The 26,039-nt window shown below is 37.3% G+C and overlaps 1 protein-coding gene across 5 annotated transcripts in view; it reads right to left on the reverse strand.

Moving 5' to 3' along the window:
- The window catches only part of NOL4 (nucleolar protein 4), a 186,348-nt gene that overhangs the window by 54,766 nt on the left and 105,543 nt on the right, over positions 1-26,039 (reverse strand). For all 5 annotated transcript variants that reach the window (XM_038125541.1, XM_038125548.1, XM_038125532.1 and 2 more), the window contains one exon: positions 21,898-22,181. In XM_038125541.1, coding sequence (XP_037981469.1) covers positions 21,898-22,181 — 284 coding nt within the window. The remainder of the gene's footprint in view (positions 1-21,897; positions 22,182-26,039) is intronic.

Below are 26,039 nucleotides of genomic sequence, written 5' to 3' on the forward strand. Positions count from 1 at the left end.
GGAAGACTCTGAATTCCCAAGTACAATCCAGCATCTCACCATTTATTTCAAGATCCAATTAACCTCCTTGTTATAAACTCCTCACATATTTGTTCATCTTATCCATATCTTTGCAACTGACTATGACCAGTTTGCTCCCCTTGTTACACAATAATTGGCCTTTCCAGCTCCTTTATAAAATTTCACCCTTGATAATGGGAAGGCATCATTGTGTGCAATTCTGCTATTTGGAGCATGAGGACAACAGCATTTTTATGGGAAGAATGGAGAGCTGAAAGCTAGAGCTTCATAGGTTTGACTCTAAAAAAGTGTTATCTAACATGTGAATTGCTAAGCTGTAAAGGACTTTTTTACACAAAACTTGAATTACACTGAAATATTAAAAGATCTTCTTTTTTTTGTTCTGTGTTAACAATGTGACTTCCAGAAACAAACTTTATTTACAGCAGGAACTAAGAAATAAAAAGATTTTGCTCCCAAAAAAATTATCTTTGCCATGATCTTCTTTCCAGAGTAATTGTTTTTACAGTATTGCCTAAGAGAACACTGACTGTTTCTAAGACTATCTACTCATTCTTTCTCAGTAATTTTCCAATCTATGCCATAATATGCTTGCTTACAATATTCCTTTCAACAGAAGCCCATTTATTAGACATAAGGAAACTATAAATTACGCAGACACTTTTATTCCAGTGGGTTGATCTGGATAGATAGAAGTTTGGATAATTGAAATATAAGAAAAAATTGAAAGACCACCTGAAACATGTATCTTCCTATGCTATTTTCTCCTCTTAGCTAAAATACAGTCTGTCCTAGGCGTCTCCCCACTGGTACTGACCAACATCAAAATACATAACTTTACCTTAATAGAAACAACCTCAAAAATTAAATAGAGAGTAAAAACAGAGAGGCAACTGAGGATTCTCACTCAAGTAGAAGAATAAAGTATTTACAGGCTATAGTTTAAAGAGCTTCCTTCTAATTTTCCCACAACCAATCTTTTATTACCTGATTGGGCATCTCCAGGAAAGCTCCTGCTCCTTCCCCAGCCATTCTAGAGGAGGACAATTCTTGGGGGAATCAGAATAAATACCTCCAAGTTACCCTAGTACACTAGTATTGAGAGTACTAGAGCACAGCTGATTTAACAGAGCAGGAGACTTGCCTACTTCTTAGCTACTAAATAGCTTTCATTTTACAAAGTTGTTTTACTAATTAACTTCAAGAACTCCAGTAACTGATGTAGGAAGACAGGCTTTTTCAACCAAATATTAAAAGAACATATTAATATAACCACCAATAACTAGTCATATTGCAAAATGGGGCTGCTGTGTCTTCGGAAAAAATACAATGTCCTTTGTGTCCTTTGTGTCAAACTGAAATGATGACAGACTCATATAAAAGATTAAATTATTTTTGGTAACATGCACTGCTATTTTGAAGCTCTGAAAGGATCTGACAGAGTTTCTGAGAATTTGAGAAACACAGGTTGCCACATAGGAAAGCTTCATCACAAATTTCTGGATTTCTGCAAACTGTGTGCCAACAGAGTATTTAAACATTTTCAATAGCACACCCAAAATCAAACCAGAAGATCTGAATTAATTTACACTCTTTTAAGATCTTAGATTGCAAAACAAGAATAAGAAAAAGAAAGCCAACAACCTTACTTTATTATCAAAGTCAGGAACACTTAATCAGTGAGTTTCCAAGGACAATAATAGCATACTTTGCAGGTAGTATCATAGCTCAGTGAAGCCAAGAGCGTGAGAGGGCCCCACATAGTTCTTGTGCTTTTGGCAAAATCCATCAACCTAAAACTTCTATTGGAAAACTATCATTTCCAAGTTTTGGTGAAATTTTGGCCTTTTCCCAAAACTCTTTACAGTTTCCATCCAGATTCCACAGCTTTCCCCTTTGTCAAACTCCCTTTGGGGGTTTTTATTTTCCTTTTTAAAGTAAATAGCAGCAGTTTAAATGAGGATTAGTGAACATTTTCCTTATGGAGTATATTTCAGTGACTACTAAGGTTTGCATTACAGGCAGGTAATGAGCATTTTTGACCAGCAATTCCTTGGTTAATTGTTAGACAACTGGCTGACAAGAGCTACAAAATATTTTGTAAAAACAGCAGACTATTAATTTCTTCTCATTCTATTTAAATTGAGAATGAAACCTCTAATGCAGGCAACACATTCAGGAAGTAACTAAACTCTAGAATATTTTTAAGACCTGAATATCACAATGACAATTACAATATAGATCCCAAGACTCTCATTCCCCTCTTTGCAGCCTGTCCTAATCTAACTGACAGAGGTTTAAGATATAAACATGTCAACAAGGATAAAACAGGCAAGCTCCAACTTTGCAGCGAGGGAACAGCTGAATCCCTGACAAAACCCAGTATATCCATTAAAGATCTCACTTACAGAGCAACTGTGCTACCTCTACTGTTTGAAAATATCTCAAACTGCTGCCAGCTTTCAAAACAGAAGTAGTTACTGCAATGTCCTCTAAAGGCTTACTTAGGTGAGAAGCTAATGTCAGCAAAAACCAGAAGATACAGGAGTGATAGAATTTCTTGAGCAGTAGCTTAAATGTGCTAAGCTTATTGTTTTATTTCTATGATTTTAATTTCTTATGGGTATCTGTATGTAGAGAAATAATGTTGTCATAAATACAGAAGAGCAGGGTTTCTTTTCAACACAGCATCACTGGATGCTCTGTTTTAATCTTGAGCATGTTGCTGCTGGAAAACCTAAGAAGAATCCCTTTCCTCACTTTAACAGTGAGGAATAAAAACAGGGAATACAGAGCACATGCAATTCACTGGTTTAGTCATAGGCCACTTGTCAGTCATCTACAACTAACGATTGCTCAACAATTGCTGCTCAAACCACTCAGGCAGCCAATTCCAGCAAACAACACAGTTGTGTGGAAGAGCAAATGCTCTTCCCCAGAAGAATCAGACAGGTCACGATAGCCCCCTAAATCCCTACAAATATCATTAAATATCTCTATTGGGTTGTTGCTTTCATGGTACCATCCTGAAGAAACCAAAAAACTATCCTTGTAAGCCATAATTTTACCTGCCCAACACGGTCCCTGACTTTCCAGCTTGTACAAACATTAGTATATATTTGATATAGAAGTGAACTGTTTTGGTTGGTGTGGCCATAAATGAGTCCTGAGATTTTTATATGCTGCTTGTGAAACTCTCAGGCTTGTGAGAAGAGAATCAGCCAGGTTCCTACAGGATAGCATGAAGTACTGGAAGCTCCCAGAACAGCTGCTGTTTAGAAAGGAAATTGCACTTCCCAACTTGATTCCATGCCCCAGTACTCTCTGTGATTTCTTATAGTGGAATAAACTTTGTTTACTGCAAAATGGTTCTGTCACTTGGTACCTGGAGCTCAGTTAGAGGGAACCATACAGCCATCAAGCAGCACTGAAATTTCCAAGATGATCCAATAGACTTGGTCTGTAAAGACTCAAACTCATTTACAATAAACAATATTTACCTTCTATTAGGAAAGATAATTTGACTTGTGAATACTGGGACCACTTAGTTACATGCATTCACTTTAGCTAACTAAATCAGCACCCTGCAATGGAGAATTCCCCCATCAGAATATAAAGCTGAGTATAAAATCCTATTTGACAAAACTTCTTCGCCAAAGACCACATTCAATCCACCTTCTTGTAGAGGAAGAATTCTGTGAGGAAAACCAGCTAGAATTATGCCAGAAAAATTAAATAAATCAGAGCATACAGTGCATTTTCTCATAGTGATATCATAACTCAATACCTAACTATGGAGAACTGAACAGTTATAAAAACTGCTTTGTATCATTCTAGAACCCAAATTATTTAATCTTCCACATCCTGCCACTAAATTCAGGCAAAATGGATTTGATCTTATGATAAGTCATCTTATAATATGAAGAGAAATAGCTGAAAACTTTAAATCCAGATCGGAGCTGGACTAAAATTTTATAGGTTGTTGTCCCTTTCTATTCGCTTTCTTATTTTGTGTGACTACTATTGTATCCTTAGTTTCCATAGATGAAATTTAAAGAACAAAGAGGAAACCAAAATAGAATACATTTTTTAAAATTAAAGGAACTCATCTATAGATCTACTATAGATCTATTTTTAGAAAGTGACCCCCTCCTCCCCCCCCCTCCCCCCCCCCCCCCCCCCCCCCATGGTGCAATTTCCTGTGCTGTGTGCTCAGGAATCTCCTCTTTCACAGAGCTCAAGACATGCAGTGCTGTGATGTACAGGCTGAGATCCTTCTGGAATATAGAATGTAACTCTCAACTGTTGCATTTCACTAAACTTAAATACAAGAGGCACAGAATTTGAGGGACAGAAGAGTTTTCTGTAAATATCCCCCATCACTGTCACTGGAATTGGCATGGGTTCTGCTCTGTTGTGTGCCACGTCAGAGATCAGAAATCCTGAGCAGGTTTTATTGATTCCTGAGCAGGAATTAATTTTAAAAAGAGAAAGGCAAGGATAACTTAGGAAAATATCCTCTTTCCTAGTGTGTACCTGTAGTAGGGCTCTGTTGGAACACAAAGATGCGTTCACGTGTGGCATAGGATGCTAATAGCTTTGTTTTCCATTATTAAAAAGTAACACACAAGCAGTGGAAGCATTTAGAAACTGATTTTCTCTGGCAAACATGATCTCTTTGGCTTTGTCAAGAGGTTTTGCAGCTGCAGTAGTAGTGCTTTTAGATGAATGTGATGATATGGGTTCAAGCCACTGATTTTTTCTATGTAGTATATGCTTTCAACAGTGCCATAAGAAGCAAACAAAATACAGAGATATGACTTGTGCTGGCAGTCACAGCTTACCTCTGCAAGTCCTCTAAAGGAGAAGCTTTGATATCTACTCACTGATTCCTACACAGAGATATTCATTATATTACATTTAAACCAGTTTATCTTCAAAAAGTAGTACTGAAAAAACCTGACATCCTAAAGATGTATGTCCTAAATCCCCAAATGTTACCAGCATGCATTCTTCATTTCACTCCACATCTGTCTCGCTCTTAGAGGGCATGACTTTGTGGGTTCTTGAGGGCTGGGAGATCACTCATTGCCCAAGCAGTATCTGCCTCTCAAAAGTCCAATTGCCTCATGAAAGCAACCTAAGTCTTTCTACTTGAGCCAAATGCAGATTTTCACAGCTCATAGCAACTCAACATTGTCAAGATTACTACCTTGTGAAATTAGATTCAAAGGTTATTCAGGGACAGAAAAGCTGACAGAGCATAAAGCACCCCCTTTGGGAAAAAAAAAAACAACAAGACAACAAATAGCAACAAACACCTTCTCACATTGATAGAATAAAATGCACCATATGGATAGCATAACAGCACTTTTTTTGTATAAAACTTTCCTGGCAGACAAGATTTAAAAAAACATTTTTTACCTGGGACATAAGTAAAACAGGAACAGTCTGTCATATATCTCTAAATACCACTTTGCATCTAAATATATTTTTATGGAAAGCTATATTTTGAAAAGATCTAACAAATACCTGCAAATTATGGCTCTAGGTAGAATGAATTTCAAAGGGGTGTGTGGGAGGCATCCATACAGAGAACGATCCCATATTTATTAGCCACTTCCATAGCATTATGTGCTCTAATATACTATTAATTTTCTGGATATGTGTACCAATGGCATTATTAAGAAGTTGAAAGCATTGAATAAATATGGGAGATCATTTTTTTTATTTATTTAACATAATTTAATCTCACAGCTTGACTGAAGGCAAAAAATTTAAATTGATGATTATACAAAATCTGTTAAAAGCATGAAATCACTTTCACAAAATACTTTTGAAAAGGTAATGTTCTTTAAAAGATTCGACTTTCCAAGTAGCTGTTTCTATTAAATAAACCCATGACACTAATAGGTTAACTAATATAAGAACAGAATGTCTGTGCATAGACATATTTCTTTTAATGCACTGCCTTCCAAGGCCCAGTTCTAAGACATGGATGACAAATGGACCATCCAGTAGTTTTTAATTGCTAATAAATTCTTCATTACATGCTTAATCCACGTTCCCCATGAATTTTAGGACAATCCCAGCTGTCATTAAAACTGCAAACCCCCAGGTTTATAAACTGAACTTAAAAAATTTACTATTTACCGTTCAGCCTTTCAAAAGTCAGGGGGAAAGATACACAACCCATCATAGGACCCAAATTTAAGCTTTCTGCCTTATGTTTTTCAGAGATCATGTTTCATAGGCTTTAAATAATTGGAGCTACTTGGAAACACTATTTACACATTAACTTTGCACATGAAAAATGGTTGGTCCTTCACTTGATCCGATCACTGAAAACTGCATTGCCCTCAATTAACTAATTCAAGGTAAGATGTTGTCTGCTATTTTTTTAGCTGGTAGGATGAAAGGCTTTAGGGTAGGATTAGTGAGGCCCATTAATTTTGGAAATTAAATGCCATCCTTTTGCTTGCCTGTATCTGCCTTTCCACCAAAGTCAAAAGAAAACATCTCTACTTTGTAAGATAGCCAGCTGTGGCCTGAGCACAGCCCATGGAAATTTGCCCTTGCAGAGTAAATACAATTTCTCCCACATGAGAGAGGAATGGGATCTGAGGTTAACATTTCATTTTGTACCAGCACCACTTAAAACTCTCTTACACGTTCTGTCCTTAACCCACACCCTCATCAGGACCTTGCACTATTGCACTTTATTTTTTCTGGCCACTTCTCTTGGCACCCCCACCTCTGTGCCCCTTCTCAGGAGCCCTACTGAAGCTGAGCTATACCATGAGCAAGTGGGGGCCAAGAATGTTCCAGGCTGCTCCTGGCTTGCTCCCTGCCCTTCCTGCACTGAGTTGTGACCTGCACACCCCCTCCTGCTTGACTGCTGGTCATGGGGACCTGCTGCTGCCAGCAGCCCTGCTATTTGCCATTTGCTACATCAAGTCTGCATAATGTTTTTTCCTCAGTTTCAGAATTTTTTCCTCCCTTTGAAACTTTATACCTGTAATGCATGCTTACAAGATCAGACAGGAAATATCTTCTATTCTTGCCAATCTCACCACTTGTTCTAGTCAATAAATTGTCTTTCTGAGTGGTTTGGGTTTGTTTTTTTTTTTTTTTTAATGAGCAATTACAAGAAAAGGTCACTGAACTAAGGTGGTGGTAACATAAAACTCAGGCCACAAACTGAATTTTGAATGGGCAGCTTTTCTGACTCCTCTATTAGCTGTTGACTTCATATATTGTAGCAGAGGTAACAAGGGGAACTTCCACTTTTGGCAGAAGTGGAAGAAGAGGTATTGAAAGTTATGAGATCATCTGTTGGAATAATCCTGTTTAAAGAGAAGATCACCATACAGAGTAGATCCACTTTTCAAGCTTAATTCTCTCAATAAATAATTATGTAGTAAAGCACGATATAGTTGGTTTGGATTAACATGTAAGGGTGATTTAAACTGGAGTTCACAACACCACAGGAGACGGGGGTAATTAGGTAATATTAAGTCATCTGTGCCAATTGGGAGGAACAGGTGGATCTTCATCTGCCTGTAAAGGTCTAAAATGGCTGCACGGCAGTGAAAATGTTATGTTCTGGTGACAAAGCCCTTTCAAAAAAGAAGAAAGGAAAAAGGAGGCTATTGCACACCCTGCCTCTGACCTGCAGCAGAAGGACTTTGCAACCAGGAGAGCACTCAGCCAAACAAGCTTTATGAAATAGAGCATTGTGAAATAAAGATTGTATGGTAGGAAGCAACATTTGAGGAGGAAGTGAAACAATTTGCTTTATACAGGTACACAGATGCACAGACATACTCATATTTCATACAATAAATTGAAAACCCGGATTTGAAGTTACATGCTTCAGTGATTTTAACTATTATTTTTATTTTGACTCTTTTTTTCATAACTGAAAAGAAAAAAGAAAAACAACCACTAAGTAGCTACAGAGAATTAGAATATTCTAACACTTCTACAGCCTCTTCCTCCTGCAGCTCTCTCACTTTGGGCTACATACTCAGTTCAATATGTAAATGCACTAAACAAGTAAGCTGTGTGACTGAATCTAAGTAAAGCATTCAACTTCAGGTCAGTTAAGGTTTAAGCACACAAATACTAATAATGTAGTCCATAGGCTCTCTTGGGCATACATAATCATGTTTTTATGATGAGGCCTGGAAAGATTTATCAAGACTGTCTGTGAAAATGTATTCCTCATGGTTCCAGCAAAACCCAAGTCAAAACAAACATTTAAAAACACTGGTTTGAATTTTAGCTATGCTAATAAAATTAGAGGAAACTTTTCAATGGCTACTCTGTTGAAGTTGACTCTGCATCTTTACCTTAACTGGAGTGTCTGGAGATGAGGATTCATACTGTGATTAATGTTCAGCTATAACACACAAGAAACAAATGGCTTCTCCAGCATTTCTGGAGAAATGGATTGATTAGTTTTGAGAAAGGAATTATGGCATGTTGGAGTCTCCCCCAGGTCAAGGTGACCCCGAAAAGTGGAAAAGTCTCTGCTCCAACCCGTGCCTTCAAAGAAAGACTCAACAGTCTTCAGCTGTCAGTCTCAAGGTTGTTTATTGTATGTTATCTAAAAAGATTTTCTCCCTGAGCTGCTGAGGTCTGCTCAGCAGGTCAGCCAGAGGCACACTCTCCGCCCACGAGGCTGGTGCTATCTTTGATACTAAAAACTACGCGTACTATATTTACAATTCTGTTCCAATAGTTATCACCTATGTTAGACAGTCAGCTTCTATTCTAAACCAATCTGTGAGTGCCAACATCACCATGAACATGGAGGTTAGGAAGGAGAAAGAAGAAGGACGGGGCATGCCCAAATCCCTCCATCTTAGAACTCCTGACCCCCATGTACAGTACTTGAAAATTTTTCCCTTCACCTTGTGATTACTACTGTTATGCCATCTAAACTTTTGTGACTTGTAATTCTTCATACAGAGTTAGTAGTTTGCTCCATGGGCTAAGATCAGAACCCCATATGTCCTTGGCTGCATGCCAGGGTCTCAGAGCCCCCTGCCAGCGGCTCTGGCCATCCAGGGCACCCAGAGGGGTGTTCTGGGTTCCGACAATGGCATGCCTGTATTTACCAAGCAGTAGACATGTTTGCCTCACAAGACCAATGTAATGTTAAGCTGATTTATTTTTATTGATGTTTTCAGAATCCCAGGCGTGCTATGTAAATCCAAAGAATTTAGATATAGGAACCTATGGCAATTAAAATATTGATGAAGGTATAAACAACTTATTCATGTTGTATAAAGTTATTATACAGAATTATCTTATTAGAAAAAGAATAACCTAAAACGTGTATTGCCTATATAAATTATAGATGTTAAATGACAAATGTAAAAATTAACACAGTAGTATCCCATACATTTCAAGGACAAAAATTTCAACTAGAAAAAAACAGTAAAAAGTGGAGCAAAAGTCTTGAAGACGCAGCCACGACTGACACTGCCTACATTACATGGAGAGAAAAGTTCTACTATCTCACAGTTTTCAGTAGACTTACACAGTGTATTTTTTTTAAGTTTGATATTTCACATAAATAGCCCTACATGTATAGTAGTATAAGTTCTAGGTACTGTAAACATTGCTATAAAGTAAGCGTTAAATATGGAAAAATCACGTAAAATCAAAATCTAAACATAGGAATGAAGAAACAGGCTAAAAGCAAACCAGCATACTCCCTGTCAATTTAATAATAATAAAAAAAAAAGATAAAGAATTATCTCCGCAGAGCTCAGAGATAGCCTTAAAAACGACTTACCTCGTATACTAAAGAGGATGATCTTGAATTGGCATAGTGAGTGCAGTAAAAATAAGTATTGCCCTAGAGTTTATATCTCAAACCAGAAGTATGCAGGGCTAAGTACTTAAGATTATGAAATACGGATATTTAGGCCAGGTTTCTCAAAAGCTTAGGCCAGGCAACTGGCAATGTGAGATGCTAAAAGCCTTTTTGGCTCTTTAAGCATTCAAGACACTCCTACCAATTCACAGAACCATAGAACATGACCACTCAGCTCTTGAACAGAAGACAATAGTTGTCACCATTTTCCTAAATTACACAATCATGCCTCATATACTTTCAGATTCATTAGTACATATATTTATAAAATGAACACATATTTATAAAATGAACCTACCTTACATAGACATTTCTGTGTAATGATTTACTAGTTTCATATGAATTATTTGTTACAATGATTGTAAAAGTGTTTTATCTCAATTCCAACCTAACCTATACAAAGCTTAATCTGCTGAGTATTTTGATAAATTTGCCTTCCAGAGACAACAATCTATTAATTGGCAATAGAGAGATCTGTGATGAAGTCATGGCTGCTTTATCTCTAACAAGATAATTCCATCTTTATGCAGCAAATTTTTCAGCTCCTCAGTGTTTTGTCCCTCATTTAGATCCATTAGGAATTCCAACATCTTGTTCCAGTATTACATAAACCTGTATATTATGTGTTTTCTGAAGGCAGGGTGGACACTTAGTTGAATGTATAGAGATGGATTTTATAAAGTTTCTAATGAAGCATAGAGAAGCATCAACCTTGTGAGACTTATCTTTAAGGTGAAACTGACACAAGCAGCATATTCCAAAACATGTCTGTATGTCATTCCTTCATGTGTCCATCTCCCAGCTGAGCCAAGATGTGACATAGCACACATGCCACAGACTCATCTTACTTCTTTTCCACTAAATACAGCTATTCTTGCTAAGCAACACACTGAGGGAAACAGGAATTTTCAAAACCTTTATTTTAGTCATTTTGAAACAGGTCCAGTCCCACGGGGCTCCATCTGCAAAAGATTTTTTTAAGAGCATATGACTAACTGTACAAAGTGAGACAAGGATAAATTCATTCAGAGGGGGTCCAAAAAACCATATATCACTGATTAAGTAAAACAGCCCAAAGAATATCCATGTGTCCTTTTGGGAGCCAATACACAGCTCACCGTGTAATGTTGTGGGCTGGGGACAGACCATATTGGGGCCATTTATGGTAACCCCTAAGGAAATCAACTCACCTTTCCCTGTTTTTCTTTTATTAATCCTGAGAGAGTGCAGCCCAGGAGCTCAACAGTAGAAGGTACAGGGAAGAAATTCTGAATAGTTCTGAAAGGGATCTTCCTGGTGGATTCAGACAATTCCCAAATGCCATGGGAAACACAAGAGGAGGAAACACATTACTCCATGACCTCTACCAAAATATAAAATGGAGTCAAAAGCAAGATACAAGATTTCATCCAAATATCAATTAAAACACACATGAAAAACAATCACACACTTGTCTGCTGGAGCACCTGTACACAAAGTTTATGTTTGTACTGCAGGTGCCTTAACAACATGAGCTCTTTGTATACTCCTGGTTCATCTGAATGATTCCATACTTTGGTTCATGGCCACTGGATATGACTGTTCTCATCACACAAAGGGGAAAACATATGAATATACATTTATGTATATATACATATTGTATGTGTGTGTGTGCACGTATATGAAGAGAACAGCATGTACGATTTCCCATCAGATCTGGGGGTAGCTCATGTCGTATTCACAATGAGAAGAGTTGGAGAGCACAGACTGAATATAAGTGAAGGGACACTGAGAATGACACTCTGACCAAAGCAAATGATGAGAAGAAGCATCTCTATGGGAAATATTCAGTTGTACCATGCCAAGATCCAGACAACAGCTGCAGTATTTCATAGAAACACTGTGAGCTCCAAGAAGCAGCAGCTTAGGGAAAACTCTAGAGATGCATATGGAATTCATCCAGTATTAAAATGTTTCATGGCATGCCACACTTACATGGGTGAAATGGAAACTCACATCAGTTACAGATTCCTACCTTTGGCTGTATATATTTATACCCTTTCATCAGTTCCCAGTGAAACACAAATGTTGACTGTTTACACAGCTCTCAAATACCAGTTTCCAGGATCTTTTACTGATCATGCAAGAATACCATTCTGTAATATTTGTAACCATCAATGTCATATTCCTTACCACGCATTTTGCAAAATTTTTGATTGCTGTCTTTTGACTGTGTTTAATAAACATAACAAACATTCCACACCTTTCAATGCCTACCTATACCACTATCCCCTCCCTGCCTCAATAACTAATGTAGATGCTATTTTTTTAATTGCTTCTTTCAAGTATTCAAAATCAGTCACTGTTAGAGATGAAATACAAAGCAGGATGTTTTGATGAAACATATGGCAGACAAAACCTCAAGCAGACTGATAGGGATTATTGGCAGTTGTTCTTTTTCACTCCCCATTCTGCAGGGAATAAGATGCTGCTAGAGACCATCTGGGAAATCCATCTAGCAAATCCCTTGTTGTTGTAGGGATCTAGGACATCAACCACAATTCCAGTTCCTCACTGTTTTCCGTGGCATATTACAGCTGCACCACTGTTGTTTTCTATAAGGCTGAAAGTTATTAATCAGAACTCTATGGACATTGTGAATTGAACTCTTGTGTTTCCTCTTGCAGTGAATGTCTATCATCTAAGTTCCCCTTTACAGAGGACTAGACTCAGTAATTAAAGTTAATTCCTCACAGTCCAATATTTTGGTAAGTAGTACTGTTATCTTTATCTATTATTTTGTTCATAAAAACCAAAATTTAAGATAGGTATTCCATGAGTCTTCAGAAGCAGATGCAGGAGAATGACCAGAAAAGCTGAAGCAGAAAAAGGCAAGCAACAAAAGGAAAGATGAAACAGCACAAAATAGTTAAATAGTTTTAAAGATGAATTCTACTTTTCTTTCCCTCTTTCCTCTACTAAAAATTTGACCTATTCACTTCTCTCACATCACCCAACAAATCCAGCTGCTTGAATAAGTATCCAAAAAAAGCATTCAGTGTTCTAATGTAATTAATTATTCCCAGCAATTGCTATGGAGAGCACACAAAAGCACAGCTTGAAAGTGTATCAAGCATTCAGCAAGACATTTGACTACTGGCATTCATTCAACAAGAAAAAAAGATTAGCAAATGAGATATCTGTAAGACAACTAATAAAAATTATATTTATTTTAAAATCTCATCAATATATTGTTACAAATGTCATTAAAGATGAAAAACCTTTGGCTTCTTTCCTCTCTTTCCTCATGACTTGTCTTGGCATGTAGAAAAGAATTTAATACCAGAAAGAAAAAATTAGGAGTAACATTTATGATTATCAACTTCTTGAATAACAATATAGTTTTGAAGGAGTTGAATCTGTAGAAAGTAGCCAAATAGGAAGCCATTCATCACAGATTAGTTTTGAGGATCAGCTCTTCAACCTCAGCATCTGAAAAATTAAAAAATGACAGTTCATTAAGTGGAAATAATATTAAGACTAAACACAATCACAATAGGTAGCAATTATTGCTGCCCTATTATATCTTGCTCAATTTATCACCAAATAGTGTTTAATCCCAAGAGCAAGATTTGTTCTCAGTCTTTTTCTAGGTGGCAGAGAAGCTGCACATGTGATAACAGAAGAAGAAAAAGGAGCAGCAAATCATTTAATGTGGTAAGACTTCAACACAAATTCAATTTCCTTCCAAATGGGCAAAAAACCCCCCCAACAAACCACAACAAAAAACCCACAAAAATAAGAGTTAGGGATTGTAACAAGGGCCAGCCTTGAAGGTGTCTATTAGGAACAAATCTAGGCTGAAGTGAACAAGGATTTGCCTGAAAGGTACAGACATGTGCTCCCAGACTGATAAGTTATAAAACGTTCTTGGCTGTAAACAGGGAGGGAAGTAATTTCAGACCTTACCTCTTTGATTGCAGAGGCACTTGATAGCTTTATCACTTGTCTGAACAGATGTCCAGCCTCTAAAAGCAAGTTGGAGAAAGTCCTGCATCTCCTTCACATATAAGTGCTTCTTGTTCGATATGAGTGATGAAAGACTCCAAAGGTAAAAGTGTATGAGGATAGACAGCTGGATCTGTGAGTAACACACATTCAATCTGGAATGAAGAGCACCACTTTCTGGTACTTGACCCATGTGCTCTTCCTCCTTTTAAAAACAAACCTCTGAGAAACTTTCTAAAAGGTCACATCAAAACTTATTCTCTTCCATGCCAGCTTTATGTTAGCTGGGATTTCATACACATATGGAACCAGATTGTGTTCTCCATTACAGGTATGTAAATCTGGAGTAGCATCATCAGTTTCCATTTAATTGACCTGGAGTTACATCATTGTCATGAATGCCCTGCAGGAAATCAAGAGCTTTGAGTGAACATGAAAACCTGCTACTAAATGCACTTCCAATGGGAAGAATTAGACACAGAACTGATGGTATCATAGACAAAGGACTTTGATGAATATGACTGTTAGAGAATGCTACAGAATTCATATTTTCTGACAAACACAACACTGATTTTTTTTTTTTTTTCATGCAGCTGCAGTGGCATGAAAAACATGCTCTTCAAAACAATGATGTATTCAGCCATTTATTATGGGTAACCCCCAAAATCAGAAGATTCAAGCCTGGAAAAAACAGTGCTCTATAAAACTGTAGCTGTTACACTTGAACAGTGATTAAACAGTGCTTATTAAACCACTAAACTAACATCAAAAGTTTTTTGGTACTAAAGCTTCTCAGTAGCCTCTAACAACTTCCTACAAACGAGCATCAAAAACAAACTTTTTTTCTTCATAGAACAAACATGCTTTATCCAAACAACAAATAAATTGACTTTTAGAGTCAAAAAACTGTGATTTTCTCAGTTTGCTTGTTTTCTAAAGGTAGGGAAGAGTAAAAACAAGGTGTCAGATAAAATTGTAGAGTAAAACATAAAAGACTCAGACTTTATGAGAGCAACTTCTAAAACCCCTATGCATGAAGCAGAAATTCATTGGGAATTTGTAGGTGAGTGGGCAGAAGAAAATTAGGAAGTCACAAAACTGCTTGCATACACTTTTTGCTCTCCTTTTATTGAAGTTCTCGATGCACAGGAGAAGAGAACAGGCTTATCTTCTACTGTAGTGTATCTATCTCCCAAGAAGAGAAAAGCACTGACATGCCAGTTACCTTTGCACAAACTTGAGCATAGCAGGGAAAGTAGATACATACTTCAACAGAACACTTGAGCCTGCCTTCACACACCAAAGTTGTGAGATGCAAGACTAAAGATGTAGCTTCGTATCACCTACACATGATGGTGGCAGGGGTGGATTCTGCCTGCAGTTCACTTCTTCTATCATCTTTACTTTTAAATCTCAGTACAAACTTCCACGGATTCAGTTTAAAGCAGCAATGATGGAACCAATGATTGGGTAGCAATTAAAGCAAAGCTGGAATATGTCACCATCCTCTCATCAGTGCTACTATTGGAATGGTGAAAGCAGACTGGACCCTAGTGGAGCTGCAGACTCATTTTGTGCTGGTATCTTGTTGCTCCAGAATGTTTATAATGCTGGCTTTGCCTTCTGCCTCACTCCTGTTGTTGTTTGCTCAAAATCTAATATGCCACTACTTGTAGTAACATGTTCTAAATCTTTCACAAGACTTTGCTTCACTCTTCATAAGTTGTTATGACAATAGCAAACAGTATTTCATGCTAAGTCTCTTTCTAGTCCTAATAATTAAGCCATAAAATAAAACTGTCTAACTCCTGGACTGCAGACTCTTAAGATACTTCCATAAACAAAACAACAGTAAGTAAAATATGGCATTGCTTGAACACTTTCTGTCTGACCATGGAAATGAAATAAAATATACCAGTTAGAACAAACAAAACCAAAAAAGACTAATTTCTTCTTATGCCATACCTAGGTGGTGAGATTCAACTTCAAGCAAGGGAGACAATGAAAAGTTCTGAGGAGAGACAAGTTGGAATCAGAAGATCCTTTCTGACAGGCTAAACTCTAAATCCAGATTAATTCTCTTAACTTGGGTATTTAGCAAAATAAACTAAATGGGCAAAAGGGTATTTTCTTAGTACTAAAAAAGCCAACATGCAGAGTAGAGTGGTATCTTCAAAAGAGGAGGAGACACTTCTGTCTTGCTCTTTCCACCTTCCCTCCTGCTTAGAGCTGAGGAAATCCTCTCATATAAGGACCCCAGCACAATGCTCCCATTTAGGTGAAATCTATATTCCACTTGAATATAAATAATCAATGATGATGAAAGAAAAAAAAAAGAATTATTAAGTAAAAAAAAAGAAAGAAAAAAAGCCCCAAAACAACATCTCCAACAGTTCTTAATAACATGTAAATTCCCAAAGTCTTCATTTTAACTCCTGCTTCAAGTAGCTGCACACCTGTTTAACATTTTATTAACAATTTTTAAAAATAAATTACTTCATAAGTTTCTTGATAGGCCTCTATCAATCTCAATAAAAGTGCACTGCAATTCCTAAGGATTCCACTTGCTTCAGAAAAAGCCATATGCTCTCTTATTTTCTGACCATGGCCATTTCCCCAAGGAAACCTGCAGACAAAAGCACAGGGAACTAGACAGGCAGTGACTCCACTTGCCTCAGAAACACAATGTCAGATGTGATGATGTTCACTGGGTTTAAGGAATACCCTTCCACCTTTTGTTAAGATGCAATCACATCTTTTAGAAGGAAAGAGAGTGAGGAAGAAATACATCCAGACTCTACCTTGCTCCTCGTAGGTGGTGTCTATCTGTAGCTAAATTCATGTGCGCTTTTGGAAACCAGATGGATTCACCACAGATGACAACAGGCTTATCAGTATAACTGCATACACAGGTCAGGCTGCTTGGACAGTCATGCCTGGTTTCCCTTGGTAATGATGAGCTCCATCTAAACAAATGTTACAAGATTATACAGCTGGACTAACCACTGAAGATTACTAAATTTCAACTGGAATATAGTGCAGGAGCTTCAAACTTCACCCAGGACCTCATACGTGCTCTGGCTTTCAGATGCCATGCAAGGTTACAGCCTTTAAATACCTTCCTGGAGCGGGGGCTGTGTTTAAAGCAGACCATGCCAGGCTAACCTGCCTTAGTGTGGATACACCCATTACAACAGTGTTTGAAGTTGCAATTGCTGGAAGCAAACAGCCCCTGCCAATGGCCTATGACAACAACACTGTTCTTTACATCAAGCTGTAGAAAAAAGGTTGAGAAACACTTCAAAAGCCCAGCATTGAAGGAGAGACAGAAAGGTTTTAGTTTTAGAGACGACATGAAAACTCTGCCTCATGGTGAACAACTGCATCTGTAATGACATGCACATTAGAATGCAGTATTATAATTAAAGGTCAAGGTATGCAGCAATCATTATTTACTTTTCTCTCTTTTAAAACTATGCTTTACTTCCCAGACTTAAAGGAAACATTTCTTATCTTGTGCAATTCTTCAAGAAGCCAATTACACACTTGAGCTAAACATAATGCATATTAACTTAACCTACTATACATCCAGAGGGACTCGAGGTGTCCAACTTTCTACCAGAAATTTTGTCTGGTAGAAAGAAAGAAAGCAAGCCAACTGTTTGCAATAAGTAGGTATCTGGACAAAATGGGCACGTGGGTTGTCCTTGTTACCTCATTTTAATGCCTCTCCTAGGCATTTATGATTAGTAGCATATATTTCTATCTGGAAAATCCCACAAAGAAGTTTTTTCATATTAGGAGTGCCCCTTGCAATACAGACATAATAAACCATTTATTAAGCCAGGTAAAATAATGACACAATGTAAGTATGACTGGTGAGCTCAAAAGCCTGTTTTCCCATACTATATTAAAATAACACTGTTATCCAAATGCAAAAGAGACAAAATCATTTAAAAGGAGTAGGCTTGCTGGATTTAATGAAATAAATAATGAAGAAGAGATAAAGCTATATAATAACTTTTCAAAATAAAATATATTGTACAGGAAGCAGCAACACGAAAAGAATCAGCAATAAAAAAAACCTCAGTGCTACAGAGACTTCACCACAGTCATACAAAAACCCAGCAGGCTCACACATAAGTAATGATCTAAAATAATTTATATCTGCATGTAACTATTTGAATTCATACAACCACATTTGCAGAGCATTTGCTGATGAATACTTTTTAAGTGTTTTCTAGTACAAAGACCCAGGCCAGTTAAGTTAAACTTATGTATGTATTTTTGCAGCTACGCAAAATTTCACAAACTTCGGTTTAGCCCTAAATGGTTGTAGAAATTTCTGCTGCTGTGAACAGCTAGGTCTTACTGGAGGGTCTGTTTCCTAATATAAGCTTAAGAAAAGTATATATATATAAAGCATATATCTATACACACATACATAAAGGTGTACATATATGCATTAAACACTATTAAAACCCATTTTGCCCTTTCACAAGAAATTTTCAGTGAATAGTAAAACATTTTGGATCAGATTTTAAGGTTGTTACAATTTAGCAACTTCCTCCACAGCACTCAGGTCATGATCTTTTTGTCAAATGAAGAGATTACCACACATGGTCACTGCCTGAACTGAGGATTCAAAGGAACACTGTCCACAGAAATGTCATACCTGTTTAAAGAGTGCTACTAACACCAGTTTTAAAAGTCATATTCTGAAGTAACTGAACTGAGCATTCTTTAAATAATATACTGCAGTTATTCACAGGGTTATCTAATCCCCAGTTATTTATCAGAGTTTTTTCAGGCAAGAAAACTTGGTTTAATATTAAAAAACACAAACTCTACATTTCTTACAAATCACTAATTTTGTCCTCTGTGTCCATAGGCCTGATTGTAGGAAAATGTTAAGGATCCCTGTTTTGACACCCAAGATTTTTTGCAGAAAAATACCACTATTTTAGCAAACTTTCCTATAGCATAAGTATATAATTGCTTCAAATAGGTATGGACAAGATGTATATTCTGAAAATTTAGCTTCCACAAAGAAATAACCATATTCAAGAAAGATTTCCCTTTTAGTTCTCATGTTTTCAAAGAAAATATGATGGAAAAACTACCATTTTTATCTCAACAGCTTCTTCTGATCAAAATTCTGCAGCAGATACAAAATTATCTATCAGAACATGTCAGACAAGAGATCCTCCTAGCTCCATTCCTTTGCCTCTGAGTTTCACAGTCTTGACTATCCCAAGATAGTGAACATCTTGTGCAGGTTAAATAGGACATTGAGAAAGCTGGAGGAAGCATAACATATTTCTTCCTCCAGTACTAGCCCAATAATTCAAATATATTTAGAAACTAGATATTTTCTTCAGTAACTCATGTTAAAAATCTCTAACAAATTTTGTTTATCCCAGGATTGTGTTCTTCCTGAAGTCTTTACTCTATATCTAATAATCTTTACTGCATATCTAATTAATCATATACTTAAATGAACTCTAAACATCAAATGAGTTTCACTAGGACAAAAAGAGGAGACAAATCTGCATATTGTTTGCAATATAGAGTGGGCAGGATGACAGCGAGTGTGAAAGAATGTATCGATGTGGGGGATGATTCTGGCCTCTCAAAATTTGTAAAGAATGAGATGGCTTTGATTGTCATCTAAATTCATTATAGATTTTTATCACTTTTTGGTACATTTTTCTTGCATCTGAGTTGGAACTGATTCAAATTGGAGAGTGAACATTAGGCTATGTTCTTGTCTTAGCTATAAATGAGTGTCACATTAAGACTCCTCCCCATCTTTGCCAAGTTTATTTGTGTTTTTGCAAGAGTGGTGCACAAGCAACAACCTACCTACCTCAGGCAAAAGAGCCTGTGTGTCTGTCAATATTTGGGTGATGAGCCTATAAAAGGTTCATTAGAACAATCTGCCCTGAAGCAAAAGAAGATCCCGTTCATATCAGCCAATTTGGGACCCACTGAGCAACTCAAAATACTGAGTAAATCCAGCACTGGGGTTAATACACGGGCAGAGACTACAGCGAGTCAGAACATTTCCACAGAATGCAAGTTTGTAAGAAAAAAAGTATTCCATACAGATAAACAGTTTTTCATAAAGATTTCATGGAGAAGTGTTGGGACACACTATTTTCTTAATGGCCATGAGAAAGAGTAACAATCACCCATTTAGTCTCCCTTTGTTCTACCCAGTAAAATTTAGACACTTAAGTTACAAAATCATTACAAGTTTTTCTTTTTACTCCACAGGCAATTAGAAGACAGGAGATAAAACCTTAGTATGATTAAATGTTGTTCTCTAGGTATCAGTCATGTGTTATCCCTTCCTAAGTATGCTTAAGGATTTTAACACTCCTGTTTTGAAGCCTTGTAAAAAAATGTCCCCATTCAAGGTATATCTATGTTGTCAGGCTACTGAAAGCCAGTGAGTAGCATTAATAGTCTTTGGATCCAGGACTCACATCCTATTACTGCTGCTGTAAAAGTGGTAAGCCAGTTGGTCATCAGATACTAATTAAAAAAAAAAAAAAAAAGGAACTTGTGAGCAGTAAGATCAATGGGTAAATTTTATGATATATGCCATTTCTTCACCCTCCCTTCTGTAGGCCCTCATGAAAAACACCATTCTAGAAAGCTAGCTAACTTAATCTGTAAAATCTGTCTTTATCTACAAAATAACACTCTTGATGCTCCTTACCCACATAATAGAAATGACAGCAAAAAGCCCTCAGGGGATTACAGCTTCTCAAAGCAAACTTGTCAGTTTTAATTCAGGTTAGGTGCCTGCATAACACAATCTTGAAGAAACCAAATCAGTTCCTTTCAGATGTTGATAATTCACTGGCAGGAATTCTCTTGGCCATACACACTTGCCTCTTAATATGGATTAATTCTTGTCCAGGTTTTGGTGAGAAAGAGTTCATTTTCTTCCTAGTAGCTGGTATAGTGCTGTGTTTTGGATTAAGTATGAGAATAATATTGACATCATACTGGTGTTTTAGTTGATGCTAAGCAGTGCTTACCCCAAGTTAATGATTTTTCAATTTCCCAGGTTCTGCTGGTGAGCAGGCGCACAAATGGCTGGAAGGGAGCAAGCCAAGGACAGCTGACCTGAACTGGCCAAAGGGATATTCTGCACCACAGAGAGGATTGTCCAGTATATAAACTGGGGGAAGCTGGCCAGAAACTGTCAGTCACTGCTCAGACACTGACTGGTCAGCGGGTGGTGAGCAGCTGTATTGTGCATCACTTGTGTTTCTTGGATTTTATTCCTCTTTCGCTTTTTGTTGTATTCTTTTTCATTACAATTATCAGTAGTAGTAATAATAGTAGTAGTAGTAGTAGTAGTAGTAATATACTTTATTTCAATTATTAAACTATCCTTATCTCAACACATAGGTTTTACCTTTCTTCCATGCTTCTCCTGCTTCCACCAAGGCAGAGAGGGGAGAGGGGAGTTAGAGAGTGGCTTTGAGTTACTTAGTTATCAGCTGGGTTTAAACCATGAAAATTCTACAGATACATAATAGAAGTGATGAGATGGCCATCTGTAAATATACATACATGTATATCTTCAAATTTATACATATATATACATATATATATATGTATCATATTATTTACATACTTTATTTTTTTTCAAATCAGTAATATAGACAGTTCTTAATAAATGGATTGATAAAATTCATGTCTGATGGAGAACTACACCATTTTTGCCTGTGTGTCAGCACAATATATTTGCCTATACAGATGTATTCACCCATGTACATCCACATACACTTAATGTATGTATGCATCATATATGTATAACAGAGCATACAAATCTACGTATGGCATTTAAGTAATGATCTGACAAATATTAGACACATCACATTAAGTGCTGAGCTGGGAATAACCTTTAGTTTGGCCACACTTTTTTTTTTTTTTCTGAACTACATGCTTCATATCTGGACCACATGGAAGCATCTTACCTTGCTTCCATTTTCTCTTGCCTCCCGTTCCATCTTGAGATCAGAAATTAGGAGAGTCTTGTATTTGTTCTTTCCATTACTGCTGTGATCCTCTAGTCTGTATTCTGAAGTCAGCTGAGCAGAGAGGGGACTGTCACTCAGGTTCAGAGGCTGTTCATCCTGCTCCAGATTTGTTTTGCCATTACTGTTGGTTTCTGCCATCTCCCTGCAGTGTGTTCCCCCTGAAGCATTGGAACTGTGTCCCACGGTCTCATTGCCATTAAAACTCTCTGCAGCTGAATCATCTATTAAAAAAGATACATTTTCAGTCACATGCCACATAATCATCTCTGTCCAGTTCAAAAATAATTTATATATTCACAATGTTTTTTTCAAAACAGAATGAAAGCTGTTTCTATAACTAGCACCAGTAAATTTCTGTAAAAAGCGCAAGCACACTCCTCCATGTTTTCAAGTAAAAGCTGTCAGTAAATCCATAAAATATTATTAAGTAAAGGGAAATTGTCTGGGCTGACACTTTAGTACCACTGTGTACATGAAGGATAATCACAAAAGATTTTTAAGGACAAAGTGATAAAGTCTGCCTTGATCAATCTGGCTGTCCATATGGCTATGGATCTATTTAAATTCTTATACCACACTCATTAGTGCACTATTACATATTTCTGAAATCAACAGAGGTGCACGTGGTACTGAGAAAGAATCTGAATCTCAGGTTTTAAGTGTGCAGAACAGCACGTGTCTTATCCATAAATATCTTTTTGCAGAGATACAGTGTAAACACATCTGATGTGTTCACTGCTGGCAGCAGAGATTACACTAGAAGAGCTGATTTGAGAAATAAAGATCCTGTCTTCATTTTGCTCAGGTTCCCATTCACTTCTTTCATTCATTGTGTGTTATAATATACTTAAAAATATTGATAAATAGTGGACTAAATTACAAACCTGAAAGCTCCATCTAAAAACTCTGGATGCGTCATTGTTACCCTTAAGTTTTTACAGCTGGATTGTATGATTTTAACATGTGTCTTCACATAATTATGGATTTGTGTATTCTGTTCCTGTCAGTACTGAAATTTGTCACCTGTCCTACCACTCAGCCCTTCTTAACTTCTAAACAATCTTTTGGCCAACAGGCTATCTAGTAAAACATTTTATTTTTCAAAGGATTAAAGGGCAGTAGAATTTGGCACTCACTTTGCCCTCCTCTTGTTCTCTAAAGCACCTCTTTCTTGGCAATTTACACAGTTTTGCTAATGCTACAAACACCTGCCCAGGGCTTTACAAGCATTCACTTATTGCAGATTATGAAGCTGGAAACAAAACTGGAGGGTCAGTAGTCAGGAATGCATTCAGATTGAAACTGGAGATAGGGGATGAGATGGACCTTCATATATTAGCACCTTAATATACCATCTTTTTAGGTCCTTCTAAACAACTTCTATGGAAAAGGAGCAAACACATTTATACACATGAGGAATTTTTAAAAAAGCCATCAAGACACATCCTTTAACAGATGTACTCAGAAATACTCATATCTAACTACATGATTAATCAAGTTGTTGACTCACCATCATTATTACAGTAAAAAACAACTATTCACCACTCTCAGATGAGATTTTTAAATGAGAAGAAAATAGTGGATAAATGGGTAGTGATCTAATTCAATTGAATACTTAGAAAGCCCGAGACAAGCTATCATACATCATTCTCTTACTTTCTGCACTCCAAAAACATTTTTATGCCATAAATATATACAGGACTGGGCATGCAGTATGATCATATTTTTTAAAAATTGCTTTGTTTTGCGAACCTGTAAAAAAATCAAATCTTTGAACAACACAAATTAAGAGTCATAATTTTAAAAATTTTATTTGAGGACCATTTTATGTTGTTCTAAAACAGCTGTATAACTAATGGCTACAATAAAAAACAACCAACTATGCTTTGGTATGTATCACTTCTACATTATCTCTTGGGAATGTATATATAATGTATATATAATGTATATATAATAAAAGACATAACATTCCTGGAAAAAGACTTTTAAATATGTACACCAAACAAACTTGTAACACAGCAATGCTGCTTGAGGATTTCAGCTATGTAAGTGAATAAAAAGAGCAGGATTTATCCTTAATAAACCTTATGCCATGCCCTGAGACTTTTGTCTTCAAGGCCATAACATATAAAAAAGGCTAAAATTCTAACATACTCTCAGAAATAAATAAGCAGTTTTACTATTCCAAAGTAGAAAATGAAATTCTAATATAGAGTCTTTATTTTTTTAAAAGACAATAGACACATTTCCAACTTATTTTTAAGATAACAGAAAGAAACACAGATATTTTTTAACAGAGAAACACTTTGATTACTGTTGTGTTTGGGACTGTTAACAGATAATTGGCTTCTTGATTAACGGTTTAAAAAGTGACAGTTAGTTTCAAATTAATTAAATCAGTTACTGAATGAATCACTGAGTGAGGGATGCTCTTCCCTTTGAAGGGCTAAGAAAATTCCCTTCTATCAGCAGCAAAGACAGAAACAAGTGAGTAACCAGAGGATACAAAGAACCACCTAAAAGGTGGGGGCACTGCCTACCCAGCAGCACACAAGTCTGATCCCTCGGGAACCTCTGTGTGCTGGCACTCCAGTGTCCCGGCTCATGCAGTGCTGAGGAACCACTACCACGACACAGACGGCTGAATGGGAGTGATGGGAGCTGTGCTAAGAGCTAGATCCAGGAATAGCCAATTCTCAAGCACAGCTGTTAGTTTTGCCTAGAAATAATGCTTTTATTTATTTTTTTGTTGCCCTTCATGTTGCCCTATGGTTGACAACTGAACTTTACAAATGTGTGAGCATTTTACGATGCAGAAGAAAAAATAATCTTATGTTTGTTCTAAAACATGACCACTCAAAAGTATTCCTATGTTGAGTAAATATGTTCAAGCATTGCAATGCTCTGAAACAATAGAAAATTTTTATAACATTTCTGCATTTCTTTGCAAAAGCTTAGTTACTTGATGGCAAATCTTGGTTTCTACTATAAAGTCAAATATCTGTTCTTACAGTAATTTAACCTGGCTTGTTAGAGATGGGAATTTGTCTGTCAATATAATGGTCAGGAGAATGGCCCCAGTGGGTATGGTATAAATTGCACTTTTGTCAAGTAAACAGAAATATGTATTTCCATAAAGGAGATGAAGAAAAAATAGAAAGTGGTTTAGCAATAGTTTCTTACAGATGTTACCAAGGTAACCAGATTACAAGGTTTAGTACCTTCCTCCTCCCTGGGCAGCTGTCTATTTTTGCTAAGAATAAGGCTACTTTAGAGCAAGAGTTTTTCAGAAGGTATCAGAAACAAAACACATCAGGAATGACTGAGCTTGGGGAAAAAGGCAAGAAGGTCTTGCCCAGGAGAGGAAAGTAATGTTCATCATTGGATACAGGCAACTACAGCCCAAACCTCCTGACCACTCCTGAGCCTGAAGGGACTGCAAGCACTCATGGCCAATACTTCGATGCCAAGGGGCAAGAACAGATCCATGGAGACCACATTCCCCAGTGGCGACTGCCTCTGCCAGGGGCAGGAGGTGAGACCTCATCTCCTGACAGCGCCTGGTGCAGCTGGTGAGTGGGGCTGCACCTAAAGCAGAGACTGCATCGGGACCAGCAGTTTGCTCGCAGTTTTCTCACCTTCATCTATCACAACACCTCAGCAACAATGATCTGCTAATGCCAAAAGCCTCTTCTTTTACCAAGTGTTATTTTCCCCTCCATCCAGCAGAGGCACAGGCATGGTGGCTTGGGAAGATCTCGGGGAAGAAGAGGCTTTGTCCAGCTATGGCCACTGGTCCCTGCTCCTTGTTGGGAACTCCATAGAGATGAGGTCCACCCCAGAGGCAAGTTCCACCCCAGCCTGGTGCACGTGGGGCAGCAGCCATGAACCCACTGCAGAGCTGCCCTCCCACACACAGGAGGCTCAGCAAACCATAGCATTCCTCTCTGGGCTCACTCCAGCCTCCCTTCCCACAGCTGGCTGACGAGTGCAGCATTAAACTCCACTGAGGCAAGAGCAGCAAATTTTCAAGCAGCAAATTTTCAAATCCTGTCTCTTGTCTGAACCATCACTGCAGG

This window comes from Motacilla alba, chromosome 2 (assembly GCF_015832195.1).
Source record: "Motacilla alba alba isolate MOTALB_02 chromosome 2, Motacilla_alba_V1.0_pri, whole genome shotgun sequence".
Classification (NCBI taxonomy): Eukaryota; Metazoa; Chordata; class Aves; order Passeriformes; family Motacillidae; genus Motacilla; species Motacilla alba.